This window comes from Eurypyga helias, unplaced genomic scaffold (genome assembly GCF_000690775.1).
Source record: "Eurypyga helias isolate BGI_N326 unplaced genomic scaffold, ASM69077v1 scaffold5059, whole genome shotgun sequence".
Classification (NCBI taxonomy): Eukaryota; Metazoa; Chordata; class Aves; order Eurypygiformes; family Eurypygidae; genus Eurypyga; species Eurypyga helias.
The window spans coordinates 42,287-58,346 of NW_010272592.1; the positions used below are offsets into that span (position 1 = coordinate 42,287).

The 16,060-nt window shown below is 35.0% G+C and overlaps 1 protein-coding gene across 1 annotated transcript in view; it reads left to right on the forward strand.

The window, feature by feature from the left end:
- Nucleotides 1-16,060, forward strand: part of DNAH7 (dynein, axonemal, heavy chain 7) — a gene marked incomplete at its 5' end in the record, with an annotated part of 92,321 nt that overhangs the window by 39,465 nt on the left and 36,796 nt on the right. Inside the window, 11 exons of the mRNA XM_010159166.1 lie at nucleotides 190-321; nucleotides 951-1,175; nucleotides 2,572-2,769; nucleotides 5,209-5,364; nucleotides 7,045-7,213; nucleotides 8,066-8,192; nucleotides 9,045-9,264; nucleotides 9,998-10,870; nucleotides 11,571-11,800; nucleotides 12,866-13,196; nucleotides 14,690-15,036. Coding sequence (XP_010157468.1) covers nucleotides 190-321; nucleotides 951-1,175; nucleotides 2,572-2,769; nucleotides 5,209-5,364; nucleotides 7,045-7,213; nucleotides 8,066-8,192; nucleotides 9,045-9,264; nucleotides 9,998-10,870; nucleotides 11,571-11,800; nucleotides 12,866-13,196; nucleotides 14,690-15,036 — 3,008 coding nt within the window. The remainder of the gene's footprint in view (nucleotides 1-189; nucleotides 322-950; nucleotides 1,176-2,571; nucleotides 2,770-5,208; nucleotides 5,365-7,044; nucleotides 7,214-8,065; nucleotides 8,193-9,044; nucleotides 9,265-9,997; nucleotides 10,871-11,570; nucleotides 11,801-12,865; nucleotides 13,197-14,689; nucleotides 15,037-16,060) is intronic.

A 16,060-nucleotide genomic window follows, 5' to 3' on the forward strand; every position in this document is an offset into this window, starting at 1 on the left:
AAAACAGCTGTTAAGATGAAGGCTGTGAACATGGTTTCTGTGTACTGTTTAACTTGCTTCTGAATGTATTTTAGACACCTTTATGCTACAGGGGGTTTTTTATCTTCACAGTAAGGAAACCCCCCCCACCATCTGTCACTCTCTTCAGTGAATAAGACACAACTGCAACTGTTTCTTCTTTCTCTTCAGGAACTGTCTCCTACTTCAGATACAAACTTAGTTCGATCACTAACGAATCTGATGGACTGCATGATGGATGAATTTGCTGATGAAACTAAAGTTAAAGCTATGAATGACCACGACATTTTCTCTTGGCTTGAGGTAGGCAGTTTTTTTAATATACAGAATATGGAATTCCAAACCAGGCTTTTGTGAGATGGACTTGACAGGCACTGAAATCTATATTTCATAATTAGAATACATTATTTTGTGATGTCCATTAAGGAAAATACTATTATCTTCTTTATGACTGATACATAGTAGAGTCTCACATGTTTGATGTCTTGATAAACATTTAATGAATTTTATACTGATCAGCCAAAATTGTATGAGATTCTCTAGTTCCTGGTATCTCAGTTTATTACTGGTTAGATCAATGCTATCTAAGGACTGCAATTCAAGGAAAGCCCTGTTAACAGACTAGCCATCACTATATGAGATGGGTCCTTGTATAACAGACAGATAATGTAAATTGTTCTGAAGTAAAAAGCAGCTTGAACTTTCTCAAAATAATGTCTCTGCTCTGAGCAGGTCAGGAATTCTGCTACACAGGGAAGGTGATTAGATGCTGATAGGTAATATAATGATTCTATGCTATATACATAAAATCAAGTTGGTCCAGTGCAATTCTGCTGTCATTTGTGGCAAAGATTACTTTGATTTCAGTGAATAACTTTGTAATATGCAGGTACCAAAGTTACATTTTGGCGGGTTTTTTTTTCCAACTCTAGGGCATCTTTTTGTTTTCACTGATATGGTCTGTAGGAGCTAGCTGTAAAGATGATGATCGGCTGAAATTTGACCAAGTTGTGCGAGAAATGCTTAATGGACCAGTTAGTGAGGAGGCAAGAGAACGATACAAATTACTGAGCAATATTGATCAACAGCCTTCAAAAGCTTTCACAGTCCCATTTCCAACAGAAGGAACAATTTATGATTATCGGTTTGTCAAAAAGGTAAGGATTGCAAAATAACATGTGGACTTCTGTTTTGAACTTTTATGAATGCTACAAGATGTGTGTTGTTATTGTAAATTTGTGTCTGCTGCTTTTATCACTGAATAGGCCAGACATTCATCCTTGCAGTCTAGTGATGATTTAGTATTTAGTACTTGCAGTACCAAAGCCTGTCTTTTTGGCTACCAGAATAATTGCCTGTTGTGGCAGAACAAGTTTGCAGCAAATCTTAACCAGTTATTTTTTCTGTTATTTTTTTTTATTCTTGATTTCCTGCAAGATTATTTTATGTGGGATTTCAGCCCTTTTCTAAGGCTGAGGAAGCACTTGATATACCGTAGGCCATAACTCTCTCATGACTGCAGTAGGCTACTTGTCTGCCTCTTCTCTGCCCCTTTTTCCTGGGATTAAGATGTGAATCCATGATGCATCTCTCCCAGTGGAGGAGAGAACTTCGCACACTGTATCTGGTGTGCACCAGAGACTCCAAAATAAAATAAACATACCTTTTTTTTTTTTTTAAATTTATCATTCCTGTGAAGTCCTGTTGCAGTACAATGAGAATTACTTTTGTCTAGATTTCAGCTCATGCATGAATTCCTGCATCTTTTGAAGGAAAGCGACTGAGATTTCAGTCATCAAGGCTTTATGCCTTCTGATCCTAATCCATAAAAACATGTTCTTCCAGTAAAGGGTTTTTGGTGTTCAGAGGTGGGAATATGTGCCCTCTAAGCAAGAATTAAGGACAGAGCAGTATCTAGGGATTTCATATGACTTTTATATCAAGATAGATTTTTTTCCTTTGGGATAGAACATAGAGTTGTTTCAGGGCTATTTACAATTTTTTTTACAATATCCTTATATAATTTACAGCTGGAGAGTTTTGACATCTTTTAAGACTCCTGTAGCAGGCTGATTTAACAGAGAAAGCTGTGCTGTGGAGCTTCAGCACTAAAATTAATCTGCCCTCAAATTCCATAGTTGGGAGGTAGTTATTATGGGAGTCTGTGAAAAGGCTGACTGTGCTTTTTTCGTGATTTAAATTTATATGGTAATCTCCTATTTTATTATGTTTATATACTATATATCATGTATATATAAATAGATGGGGGTTTTTTTATATATAGATAATATGTGTACAGATAAAAAAGATAAAGCCCTTGTCTTTCAGTAGTTGCGTGCTTCAGGCACAGGTCTTATGTTTCTTTTTAAGTCCTTTCAAACTGTAAACTGCATTCTGAAACAAACCTATGAAATAATTTTTTAATCCTTAAAAAGTTGGTTTTTAACCCTTAACATCTCTTATGTCATAGAAATTTGTTTTTTGTTTCCATTGGTTCTGTGCTGTTTTTTCCTGTTTATTATAAAAATATGACTTTTGTATAAATTAAAATAGGGAGCAGGAATTTGGGAACCTTGGGTGGAAACACTCAAATCAGCTCCTCCTATACCTCAAGATATGGTGTTTAATGAAATTATTGTACCAACTCTGGATACTGTTCGATACATGGCATTGATGGAATTATTGACAGTGCATCAAAAACCTTCTGTATTTGTGGGACCAACAGGCACTGGGAAAAGTACCTATATTACTGTAAGTACTTTTAGTACTGATATTAGACAGTTAGAATATAGGAATAATTTGCTAACTTTTTTTTTTAAAAGGAAAATGAGACATGAATTTTTAGATATTATGCAATGAAATTATGGGCAACTAAAAATGAAGTTGTGTGGCAAAAGGTCTTGGGTTTGGGTTTGTTTTTTTCTTTGTGCTTCCAGAAGAAATTCTTAAGAAGTACCAAGGTATCTACTGGAATAAGCTGCTAATAGGACCCGAGCAGGACAATTCAGTTTGGTTCCTATATAGATTTACTTTGCATTGTGATTATAGATATAGTTGGGATAGTCCAGGCAGACACTGATGCATGAAAGACTAATTCAGTTTAATAAATGAGCTTGAGCACTGAAAACAAATATTTGACATCTGTTTAAGTTACCAGTGTGCCTTTTATATTGAAAGAGGCAAGATATACTTAGTGTGTGCCTAATTATAATCAAGACATGATAGTAAGTAATGAAAACATTTAATGTAAGTAATGACAGTACAGCCAATTGCAATATATTTCTCAGAGCTTGTGAAATTCTAATCAAAGGGAATAACAATCTTGTAAAAAGCATTGTAACTTCAGGTATTAAAATAAGAAATCAAGATAAATGTGTGGGGTTTTTTTTATTTTTTTCATGTCTACAAATATTACTACTTCTGTCTAAAGGGATAAGTCAGATTGTATAATTGAAAGCAGATTTTATTATCGTTTTGAAATAATTGAGTTATTTTGGGAAAAAACTTCTTTTTCATCTTCAGTAACCGAGTGGTGCTTTGTTAATTTCAATTTTGTCATGTGGTTATTAAAATAACAATATGGGTAATACAAAAATTATTCTAATGGTATAATTAAAAATTTTAATTCCTCAGGCAGATCTGACAGATACTATGTGTTAAATCCTGATACCATCAACTTTTCTGGGAGACTATTAAAGCCTGATAGGCAGTGGAACTGTGCCAATAGAATGTTTGGGCTGTTGAGGTTCTCTTATAGGAATTTCCAAATTCAGCATTTTTCATTGGGTTCCGTATAAATCCATGGGAAAGTATACTTTTGAGGCGAAAAGGGGACATATGAGTGGAGATATGCCAAAGCATATTTTTTTTAGCTAATGAGATTCTCAAGTTAGACATGAGTGCAATCAACATGAAGCCTGTGTACACACAATTGTTTTGCAGAGGGAGCAAAGCTTGAAAGTTATGTGAGCAGGTAAAATAAATTTGGCTTCATTGTCTTGAACCTTTTATCTTTCCTTCCTTTTGTGTGATAAAAATAGTACTGGCTAAGGATTATTTAACTCTATTTTGGTTTTAAGTTACTTTTCTGAAATAATTTTGAAGAAAATAAGTATTAAGACTGGGAGAAGAACTGTTTGTGAAGGACCATTCCTGGAATATTGATGTCAGAAATATAATAAAGCAAAAGTAAAACATATGCTTATATTGAAGAAGATGACTTGTTTTTACTGGCCAGTTCATTTCTGGGGTGATAGTTAAGAATGTGATATTTCTTGGGAATTCAAAACTGATCAAAAGAATAAAAGAAATATGGCCAGTGAATCATGTTACTTTATAGTTTCCATAAGTTGTTATTGCTATGTTTTTTTGTGTAGCAGCTCAGATTTTTTCCTTCAAGGGTAGAGATTAAACATTCTTTCTGCTGGAAAAAATACAGGGTCTGGAAGGTCTCAACAGCTGTTGACAGAGACTAGACTAGTCATTAGAGACATTACTTTATATGCAATAATGCTCTATAGCAACTGCTGGAAGGTATCTGCTCCCTGTGGTTTTCCTTACATGTGGTTAAGAAATGCTTAATCCCTTCCAGTCTTACTTGAAATGCTGGCTTTGATCCAGATTTTCATCAGAGGTTAAATGACTGCTAACATAAAGGACTTCTGAAGGTAGTTAAAATTATAAAATATTACTAATCTTGATGGTAAAACTTATCTTTAGATATTCTTGCTATGCCTGTCACAGGAAATATTCCTGGAAACTCTTCAAAACTAGGAATAAATATTTAGACCTGTGGATACTTCTGCAAATTTGGGCATGGATTAGTACAGGCAATATATATCAACTCCTAATAAGTACTATGAATTATTGTGTGTAAAATATTAACATACTGAATTTATATTAAACACTAGGTGGTTTGTTGGTTGTTTTTTGGGAGAATGTGAAAATGTCTATATTGGAGGTAGAAATTTTTCTCTGATAAATTAGGTTTATTATGTTTTGAATTATTCAAGAATACTAGTTTATCTGATGAAATATGACTCTTAGAGTTCTCCTAAAGATAAAATACTACTTTATCATTTTAAATGAAATAAAAATGGTAAAAAAGTCTAACTACTATTTGCTAAAGTCCTATAAAATATGATTATCTATGTAAATATTTTAACTTCCTCCTCTTCACAATTCTTCCAGAATTTTCTTTTAAATAATTTGGATAAAGAAGTCTACAAGCCACTGCTTATTAACTTTTCAGCACAAACTACAGCAGCTCAGACTCAGAATATTATAATGTCCAAACTGGACAAAAGGAGAAGAGGAATTTTTGGACCTCCTCTTGGGAAGAGAATGGTATATATATTTCTGTATTTTAATAAGTGTTTACATACAAACAAATATGTAAATGCATTATTTTATCAGCTGATCGCAGGTGATATCAGGAAGGGATGCTCAATTTGAAATAAACTGTCAGGGTTCTAATTCTTCTAATTTAGTTCCTCAATTTTCTCCTCTTAATCAATTTTCCCACTTTTTAAATCAACAGAAGAAAATGTGATAGATGATATGATCTGAATAACTGTGAACAGCATTGTCATGTTTACCCTTCCATATGTTGTGATGTTATCTTTGAGATAAAAGTTCTGTATGGGTAAGCTTGTTGCTGGTAAGAAATCGTTGTTGAGAAATCAACACTGAGCATGAGGTTAGACTAGGTGAACTTTAACGCTTCCAAGATCATTGAACTCTCCAGGCTGGAAGGAACCTTAAAGAACATATGAATCTTCTATGTTGTTATCACTGATGCCTGCCAAAACCCTTCAAGATCACTGGAACTCTGAGTACTCAGAGTTGCTGAAGGATATCAGAGTGGACCTCTGCTATATTTATTTATTTATTTTTCTTCAATGAGCAAATCCTTTCTGTTTAGAAGGGTTTCAGTGAGATTGAAAACTGAAATCTGAGGAGTTTCTGTTATCCCTTTTCCCAGATTAAGGAAAAATTTAGCTTTTAAGGAAAACATAAAAATCATTATGTTTAAAATGCAGTGATAGATGTGTCTGATTTAATACTGATACTTTTAGAATGCCTATAGGCTTTTTGTATTTGCAGCCTTGTTTCTTTCTTATTTTCAGGTTTTTGTAGCTATTATTTAATAAATGCTTGTTATCAAGAGAAAAACGTGTTCGTGTTAGAAGTTCCTTAAGGAAGTACCATTTAAAGTTCATATGTTTTAAGGTCTTCCCTTGCCTCACCCTCCAAGCTATTCTTTTAAGATGTATTTTAGCCCTGTCTTAAAAATGTAAAGATATTTCAAAGGGATATTTTTTTCTTGATCTGTATTACTCAAGAACACTTCAAACCACTTCAGTAGTTTGCTCTATTACAGTGCTAAATAAGAGAAGGCTCTTGATTTAACCTGTTTTTCTTTTGACCAAATTTCTACTCTGTATCAGAGAGTGAGAAGAAAGGGGTGGAAAAAAGCATTAATTTTTCTAAAACTTGCATCAGTTGCATTAGGTGAGTTACATGAAGATGTTTCCTGATCAGCAGTGGTGTATGCCTTAGGATCATCAGTACTGAGAAAGATTTAATGTTTAATAGATTTAAAAATAGAACCATAGTCTCACTGAAGTTTGAGATTTTAGTGGGTCTTCATATTTTTTTTTCCCCAAGAAAAGCTATGTAAGTTGCCCACTGAGGTTTAAATAGCAAGTATTAGTTGGCCGTCTTTCATTAACTACACTCAGAAATAAGAAGAGAAGCACAGTTTTTCTGTCCTCTATAGGAATGTTTTATAATGGCTTTAGAGTGAAACAGTTACTTCTTGACTTTGATTTTTTTTTTTAATTTAACTCAGCAGTAACTTCTTGAGGAGTTTCAGGCCACTTTGCAACAACATGTGTTTATGTGTATTACTCCCATTAATTTTAATGGAAGTGAATTAATGTGTAGTGTTTCCAGGTTCAAGTGAAATGGTGGCATATATTCAGTAAAATAAATAAATGTAAAATCCTTTGTTTTTCTTTTCAGGTTGTATTTGTAGATGATGTTAATATGCCAGCACGAGAAGTCTACGGTGCTCAGCCACCTGTTGAATTACTACGGCAGTGGTTAGATCACTGGAATTGGTATGACCTTAAAGACTGCGCAATGATTAAACTTGTAGATATTCAGATTATGTGTGCAATGGGACCACAAGGTAAGAGAGATGTGTCTTACATGCTTCTTCCTGTCTCTTTGGTTTCCAAAGGCTTGAATGCTTATTGATGCATAGTTTTACAATTTGGGTCTTTATATGGCTAGGGATACAGGATTCAAGGAACCCTTTCCTTGCAGGAGACATGAACAGCAGTCATAGTAGAGTGGTCGAGGAACAGTAGAGAGACTACAAAAGCCTGTCAGGAAGAAATATGGCTTTTCAGGAAGACAAGAATATATCTACAAAGTATTTATGAAATCCCTTTAGTCTAATGAGACAGTCCATTGGCCTTCAGTCAATCTTCTCCTTGAAAACTTTTCTAAATAGCACTTAAGGGATGTTCCTAAGCAGATAAACCTTACTTTATTTGGCCAAAAAAACAGAAGTGAAGCATATGATGTAAAGAAGTCGTCATATTTCTGATGGACTGCATACACGTCGACTATATGAGCTATTTAGTTAAAAATCAAGTCTGGCATGTTTTATCAGTTAAGATGAGGAATCAATTTTTCTTTGATGCTGTTGTGTTTGCTTTTAAAAAATCTATACAATCTATTTCCTTCACTACACCAGGAATCATGTAACAACAAAACACACAAATAAAAATAGTGTCAAATCTATCTATTTATATCTTGATGATTTAAAACTGTATTTTACAGATAATTGTTACAGGAGAACAGATTAACACTGAAGTGTATGTTACTATAATTACATTTATGACAAGGTGCATTACTTTTCAATGTGAGCCTTCTGGCTGAATCAAAGATGAATATTAGGGGAAAAAAAAAGCTAGACAGTGTTCTATTTTAAATTTTTGTGCTAGTTACAGTATTAATGCTTTCTAATATTTAGGCGGTGGTCGAAACCCAGTAACACCACGATTCTTGAGGCACTTCAATACAGTTACTATTAATGAGTTTGATGATGAATCAATGTACACAATTTTTTCTAGAATCTTGGATTGGCATCTAACAGTATGGTAAGTGAGCTCTGTGTGTTGATAAAAATCAAAGTCAGTGTTTAAATTATGGTACTAGGAAGTCTCCAAGATATGTTTGTAGGATACTGCTGTTGAAAAGAAATTGTTATCTTTTATATGCTGTGCCTTTTTAGTTATTCATGACACCACAGAAGTAGGGCTCATCCTAAAATACTGCAGTGGTACAGTTCTTGTTCTGAAGTCTCTAACAGAGGTTTAGATTAGCTGAGCCTAATTCAGTTGGTTGTGATATCTGTGTCATACAGTATTCTTTAATGTATAATAAATAAGAATAGAATTTTGTTAGTCATTGTTCAAAGAACAGAACTGGAAACTGCTCTTAAATTTCTTTGGTCTTTCACCACTGCATAATTTTTAAATCCATGATTAGGAATGGGCTTCAACTTTCATTGTGTATCCATGCTGGCAGCTAAGCCCCAAAAGATGCTCGTATCTTGTTTCCAGACCTAGTTTGTGATTTGACAACTTCTGACCCTTTGAGGGAGAGAGGTCTTAGAAGACAGCAAGGGCTATTTGACCTAACTACCCTGTTGCTGCTGTTAGTCATAAAAATGGGGGTGGGGGGTGGGGGGGGAAGGGTATAATTAACTGTCAAGCATAACCAAATTTGCCAGCATGTTCCACAGTTATGACATTTGATTTGCAGAGTTAATGTTAATCCAGTGAGAGAATTAAAGCTGCCTGTGAGAAAGTATAATCCTAGAATTTAAAAATTGGCTCAAATTCATAAGTAAATCAGTGTACACATACACTGTTACTTATTACTTCACATGCTAATGTGATGGAATTAGGAGAATCATTCTGTTCTTACCACCTTTCATAACTTGTCAGTTACAGCTTTCCATCACAATATGTAGAACTGACTCCACAAATTATTAATGGAACCATCCGTATGTATAAAGAAGCTATGAAGAATCTGCGTCCTACACCAGCTAAATCTCACTATTTGTTCAATCTCCGTGACTTTTCACGTGTTATTCAAGGTGTTTGTTTGTCAAGGCCTGAAACAACAGAATCTGCAGGAATGATAAAACGTCTCTGGGTTCATGAGGTAAATCACCTAGTTCTAAAAAATTATATAAATAAGAAAAAGATATGGATTTGTGTATTAATCCTTTTGTAATGCCATCTCCTATTGGCTAATAGCTGTGAATTGGTATCACACTCATGAGAAAGGATTCTGTATGCTGCATGGGCAGAGGAAATCAGACTTTTTCAAAGTATGAGTCATAACTTAGTGGCCAGGTTGATTGTTCCTACTTCATTTTCATTTGATTATGTAGTTTTTGTTTGCTGCTTTGAATGCTGGGACAGTCCATTTCTTCTCTCCTTCCATTAAAAAAAAAAATCAACAGTGAGACATCAGCAAATATTCCTGGGTCACCAGAAATTTTGAGTGATTTAAAGTTTGGTGCCTACTCCTGCCGTCTTTTTTCTTGAAATATAAACCCATAACTTGTCCTGTCTAGCTATAGTGGAAAACCCAACATACTCACTTCCTGTTTGCAGCAGCCTTTTATCCATTTATGAAATAATGTTTATAAATATGTATTTCTGTATGCATGTATATGTATTTCTGTATGAGTTTTCACTTCAGAAGTAATATTACTGGGCTCAACTGTTCAAATTAATTCTAAGTGCCTATTTCCCCCCCCCTCCATGTAGTGAAGTTAGTTTATATTTTTAAGCCTTTCTCAGAATTGTATTTGTTTTATCTAGTTTAAAAGAAGTATAAATTCAAAAGGAGTAGCAACTATTAAAACAATTACATTTTTATTTTACAGGTTCTTAGAGTGTTTTACGATCGTTTGGTGGAAAATCCTGACCGGGCTTGGCTTGTTGGATTTATCCAAGAAGTAGTGAAAAACGACTTACATGAAGACGTTCATGAACTTTTCCAGAATCTGGATTTCAACAATGATGGCAGGGTGGAAGAAGATGACTTGCGTAGCTTAATGTTTTGTGATTTTCATGACCCTAAGAAAGAGGATACTAAATACAGGGAGATTAGTGATGTGGATCAATTGAGATTAGTTGTAGAGAGTCACCTTGAAGAGTTTAATAACATGAGCAAAAAGCCAATGCAGCTTGTCCTGTTCCAATTTGCTATAGAACATATTTGTAGGATTTCCCGTATCCTGAAACAGCCTCGCAGCCATGCCCTCCTTGTTGGTGTTGGAGGTAGCGGTCGACAATCTCTTACTCGATTAGCAGCCTATATGGCTGAATACAACCTTTTTCAGGTTGAAATAACTAAAAGTTACGGTATCAATGAGTGGCATAAAGACTTAAAAGTCATACTAAGAAAATCTACTGAAGGGGAAGTGCAGGGAGTTTTCTTGTTCACAGATACACAGATTAAAAAGGAATCATTCTTAGAAGACATTAACAACTTACTAAATGCAGGTGAAGTGCCAAACCTCTTTGCAGTAGATGAGAAACAAGAAATTTGTGAACAAATGCGTCAAGTGGATCGCCAACGGGACAGGACAAAACAGACAGATGGCAGTCCTATAGCTCTTTTTAATATGTTTGTTGATCGCTGTCGAGATCAGCTTCATATCATCCTGGCAATGAGCCCCATTGGAGATGCTTTCCGTAATCGCCTTCGTAAATTCCCAGCTCTTGTCAACTGCTGCACGCTAGACTGGTTTCAGGTAAAAACAAAACTTATAAATGGTTAACACCATTAGAAACAGTCAGGTTGTATATTAAGTATATGCCGAATAAAAAATCATCAAGAAAATAACTGTCAGATTGTTGTATGAATATAAATGAATTAACATAGCACTGTAGACATTAAAGATTTAAATATGTAGTGTTTTCTTCAATTACCAGGACTAGGTAATACCAGAATCTATGGTGCCCAAAAAGTTTGAAACCGAAATACCTGTCAAAAATACAGACATCTTTTGATGCAGAACACCAGATTTTTCCCTGCTACTCTATATTCTATCTGACTGTTATGTGCAAAAGTCTTCAGAATATTTAAGATGTTGAATTTACTCATACAAAGTCTCAGAGGAACTTAAATTTCATCAAGTTTTAAAATGTAGTACTGTATATTTAAAGGTTATTTTGAGGAGGAAGAACAGAGACAGTTACACTGATGGACATATTAAAAATGCAAAACTTTCATTTTAGTAACAGTATTTCTATTGGATGAAATAAGATAGTGGGCTTAAACTGAATCCCCTAAGTAGTTCAGTTCTTTCCAGTTCTGTTACTGTCTTAATTTCTCTGTGCCTCAGTTTCTTTAACCCATTTCATAGATAAAGTTACTTTTCTGAAAAATGTTTTGAGGCTTATGAGTGTGAAGTACTGAATAAGAGAAAAGTATTTATTCATTTGTCGTAGACATGGCCTGAAGATGCATTAGAAGCTGTTGCCTCTCGCTTCTTGGAAGATGTTGAAATGTCAGAAGCAGCTCGAAGTGGGTGTATTGATATGTGTAAAAGCTTTCATATCTCTACCATTGCTTTATCTGACTTATACCATGCAGAGCTGCAGAGACACAACTACGTTACGCCTACGTCATACTTGGAATTGATCTCCACTTTTAAAAGTCTACTTGAAAAGAAACGCACGTAAGCATTTATAATGTGGCTATTTCTAGAGGAACTCTTGTTCAAAAGAATATTATTTCCTATGACTTTTAGCTAATCTGAACAAAACAAGTGAATTGTTTTTAGTTAATTTAAATTGACAGAATGGTAGATGAATAAAATTTACTCTTAGGTCACATGCTTCCTTATTGGCCGAGAGGTCTTACTGGATGCTCTCACTTGCATTAGACCACTTCTAACATCTCTGGTGATGTTGCTATACATTGATTATGTATATAATGATACCAGAGTAATTAATGCAGGCTGCTTACTCTGTGGTTCTCTGGAGGATGTAAGGAGGATGACGTCTGGGAAACCAGCTTCCAAGTTGCTAGGTGTCACTGGCTTGCTAGCAGGGTGCAGCTGTGCTATGCCTCTGCAGAAAGAACCTCTGCATGTGTGTCCACATCTGTTCTATTCCCATGGCTGGTGATGGAAAGTTCCCTTTTGTTTCCTCTCCTCCTCATTGATAAAATGCTACCTTAGCAATAAAGACAAGTGCTTAATTTGATCAACAGGCTATGTGAAACACTACATGCAGAGAGAAATTCCAGGAATAAAGGAATACAGTTTTAAATGCAGTGCAGCCTTTCGAGTTTCTTAATTCTGACACTGTTGCCTGTCTATTCGCATTCTGCTGCTAAAATTGTTTTCCCAATTACATTAATCCTATTTCAACCTCACCTCAACTAATAATCTTCATGATTGTATCCCCTTCTCTTTCTCCTTTTCTTGCCTGTTACTACTGTGCTGTCTTGATTTTGTAGCTGCTGACAACAAAGAGGCAGGATCTTAACAATCATGTATTTACCCGTAAGTGGTCACCTATTTATCTATATCCCAATCTCCGAGTATACACGATGAAATAGTTCAAGACTATGGCTCAAGTAATCCCTGCTCTGTTTACTATTTGTTGTGCAAATCAAACAAGATTGGCAGAGCATTTGATTATTCAGAGTAGTGAGAAATTTGGGGAATGCATCCCAGTGAATGAACTGGTCATGTACTGCTAAAATCTCTTTATAATAAAGTACTATTTATTTTCAGTAAGGTGATGAAAATGAAAAGAAGATACGAAGTTGGCTTGGAGAAACTGAACTCTGCTGCATCTCAAGTGGCCTTGATGCAGTCTGAGCTGGAGGCTCTGCAACCTCAGTTATGGGAAGCTAGCAAGCAGGTTGATGAGATGATGCTCGTTATCCAGAAAGAATCTTTAGAAGTAGCCAAAACTGAAAAAGTTGTGAAAGCTGATGAAGCCGTGGCAAATGAGCAGGCTATGGCTGCAAAAGCCATCAAAGATGAATGTGATGCTGACTTAGCACAAGCCCTGCCTTGTTTAGAAAGTGCTTTGGCGGCCCTTGACACTCTCACTCCGCAGGTATGGCTAACCGCATATTTACACACTGGAGAGGTATTCGGATATACGAAAGCACAGAATGTCTGCTTTTTCAGATTTTACGTTATACTTACACAGTTTTATAATTTGTTGAAAACTTTGTTGTAAAAATCAAAATGTTACTCTCTCTAGTTTCCAGTGGAACATATAATGGTAAATTTTTATGGACTACAAGATGAAATACTATTCTAGACATTTCAGAGTTCATAGTTATAAATTATTTTGACTCAACAATTGTTAAGTTAGAAAATAAATGCTTTTTACTTTCTTATTCGGAACCTGCTAGCCTGTCAACTAATATTTTTATATTTGGACTTTCAGAGTCTAGAAATTGAGGTTGAAATTCTGTGTCTCCCATGTTAAGGGACAACTTTTCGTAAGACTGTGATAGTGGAGGGCAGCCACTTCTGGGTTTATGAATATTATGGGGTTGTTGGGGTTTTTTGCCTGGATAATGTTTTGCTCATGGTGGGATGAAAAGAAGTCTCCTAGGCTGTAAGAGTAAGGATGGTCTATATGCTGCAGCTATTGTTGCTGAAAACAAGATTTTCAAAAACTTCCAAGAAAACAGCAAGCAGGTGGTTAGTTATCTGCAGCTATTGCTTGGTATCAAAATTTTAGATTCTGGCGTTGTCAAATCATTGCATGCTTCGTGAAAAGAGTAGATGGCTACTTAGTCCCTTCAAGACAATTGCATTATACTTGTGAATGACTAGACAAGAATAAGGCTTTGAAGGCTAATGAAGTAATACTTCAGCTGGTGTCAGTACTGAGTGTCTCCAAGAAGGGATTATTATAATACGACCGAGGAAAAAAAAAGAACTTCTAAGAGGAAAAAAAAAAAAACCAGAATTTTTTTCTCAAAATAGTTAAATAACATGATGAACACATATACACACACACAAAATCTGTGTGTAGAGAGCTTACAGGGCTCTTAGTTTTGATTAACCCTTGTCCTGGATTAACCTCGGTGTGCAATTGAGTACCACACAGCTGCTCACCCACCTTGGACATATAGGATGTTAAAACCTGAAAGGTAGAGCATAACCCTGGAATATCAGAACTCCATAACTGAGGTGCAGTGCCCACGGCTGAAGTAGGAGCAGAAAAAGTACAACTAAAACTGAAGTACAGATAAGAATTCTTTGTTTCCTCTGAACTGTTTCTTGACTAGATTTCAGACATGTTTGTTTAGATGTTAGTTTAACCTGTATAGTACCTTAAAGGACTAGGAAGAATGGAAAAAATGAAATGAAAATTCTGCAAAAAGGAAATTATATATCTATATATGTGGACTAGGCAGGCTTGTTCTATGAACTTGAGATTATAGTGTGAAATATCAAGTATGAGAATAGCAAATATATCTCGAAAAATAATATCTTGACATAAAAAGGGTTATTATTTCTATTGTAATTAAAAGAATTAATCTATGTGCAGAGTTCTAAAGGTGGCCTTTTTAAAACTATTATTTTAAGGATATTACAGTGGTTAAGTCCATGAAGAGTCCTCCTGCCGGTGTCAAGCTTGTAATGGAAGCTATATGCATCCTTAAAGGCATCAAAGCAGATAGAATTCCAGATCCAACAGGTTCTGGAAAAAAAATTGAGGATTTCTGGGGTCCCGCTAAGAGACTTCTGGGTGACATAAGGTTTCTTCAGTCTCTTCATGAATATGACAAGGATAACATTCCCCCAGCTTACATGACTATCATAAGAAAACAGTATCTGACAAATCCTGAGTTTGTACCAGACAAGATTCGAAATGCTTCTACGGCTGCAGAGGGACTGTGCAAATGGGTCATAGCCATGGAGTTTTATGACACGTAAGTATGTATAAAAATTAAAAGAAAGTTAAAATAAATTTGATTATGAGATCAGTTTATTTTAACACCAAAAGAGATGTGAAATTACTTGTTACTACTGGGAAACCTGTGCAAACAAGCAGTCGCAAAGATTCATTCATGTAAGATGCCTGATGTTGAGGTGTGGAGCATGATTTTAAGTTCTGCATTTTTCTAAGAAGGCATGGGAGTAAATCTGTTCAGTTAGCAAAGAAAGTTAACTTCCTTTTTGTGTTGGACAAGATAGAGGCATTACTGAAATATCTTCATAAGTTTCTGCTAGTCATATCAAGCCCAATGGATAATTTTTGTTACACAGTGTATTTGATGCACTGGAAAATGTGCTTATTGTTTCTGATATTTTCTAATTTGGAACATCTGGAACTCAAGTTTAACAGCAAATCAGCACTAGGCAACTAAGATATACTTGCAGTTTGAAAGTTGAGTCATGGTAGGTAGTGCATGCCTTCATTTGAAGGGATATTTTGTTACTTGACTAAAATATTAGTAAATGTATACTTGCTAAGTGTTCTCAATTTGAGAACATTTATTAACATTACAAGTACCAATTGTTGGAGAGGAAATTAAAAAGGTGGACTTTAAAGGAGATCTGCATCTTACACTAATATGAGAGGGGATTCATTAATTATGAGGCTAATACTTGTGAAATACTGTTTCAGTTGAGCATAGGGACATTCTAGCATATTTTATTCATTTTGTTTTGGAAAGATAAAAAATATGTTTTCAGTTACCTGTTACTTCCAATATTCTCAGAAAAATGTTTGTGTAAAAGATTGAAATCCTCTAAACTGACAAAAAGATCCTTGGATGTGAAAAGCTGTTAATTTTTTTCTTTCATTTTGTGTATGCAGTTGGCTCTCTGTGTGTGTTACACTGTCTGTGTTACTTAATATATATGATTATTTGTGTGTTTCTAATGGCACAAATCCATAATGGATTCTAAATGGTGATCAAGTGGGACACAGTTTGGAAGCATAACCCTATT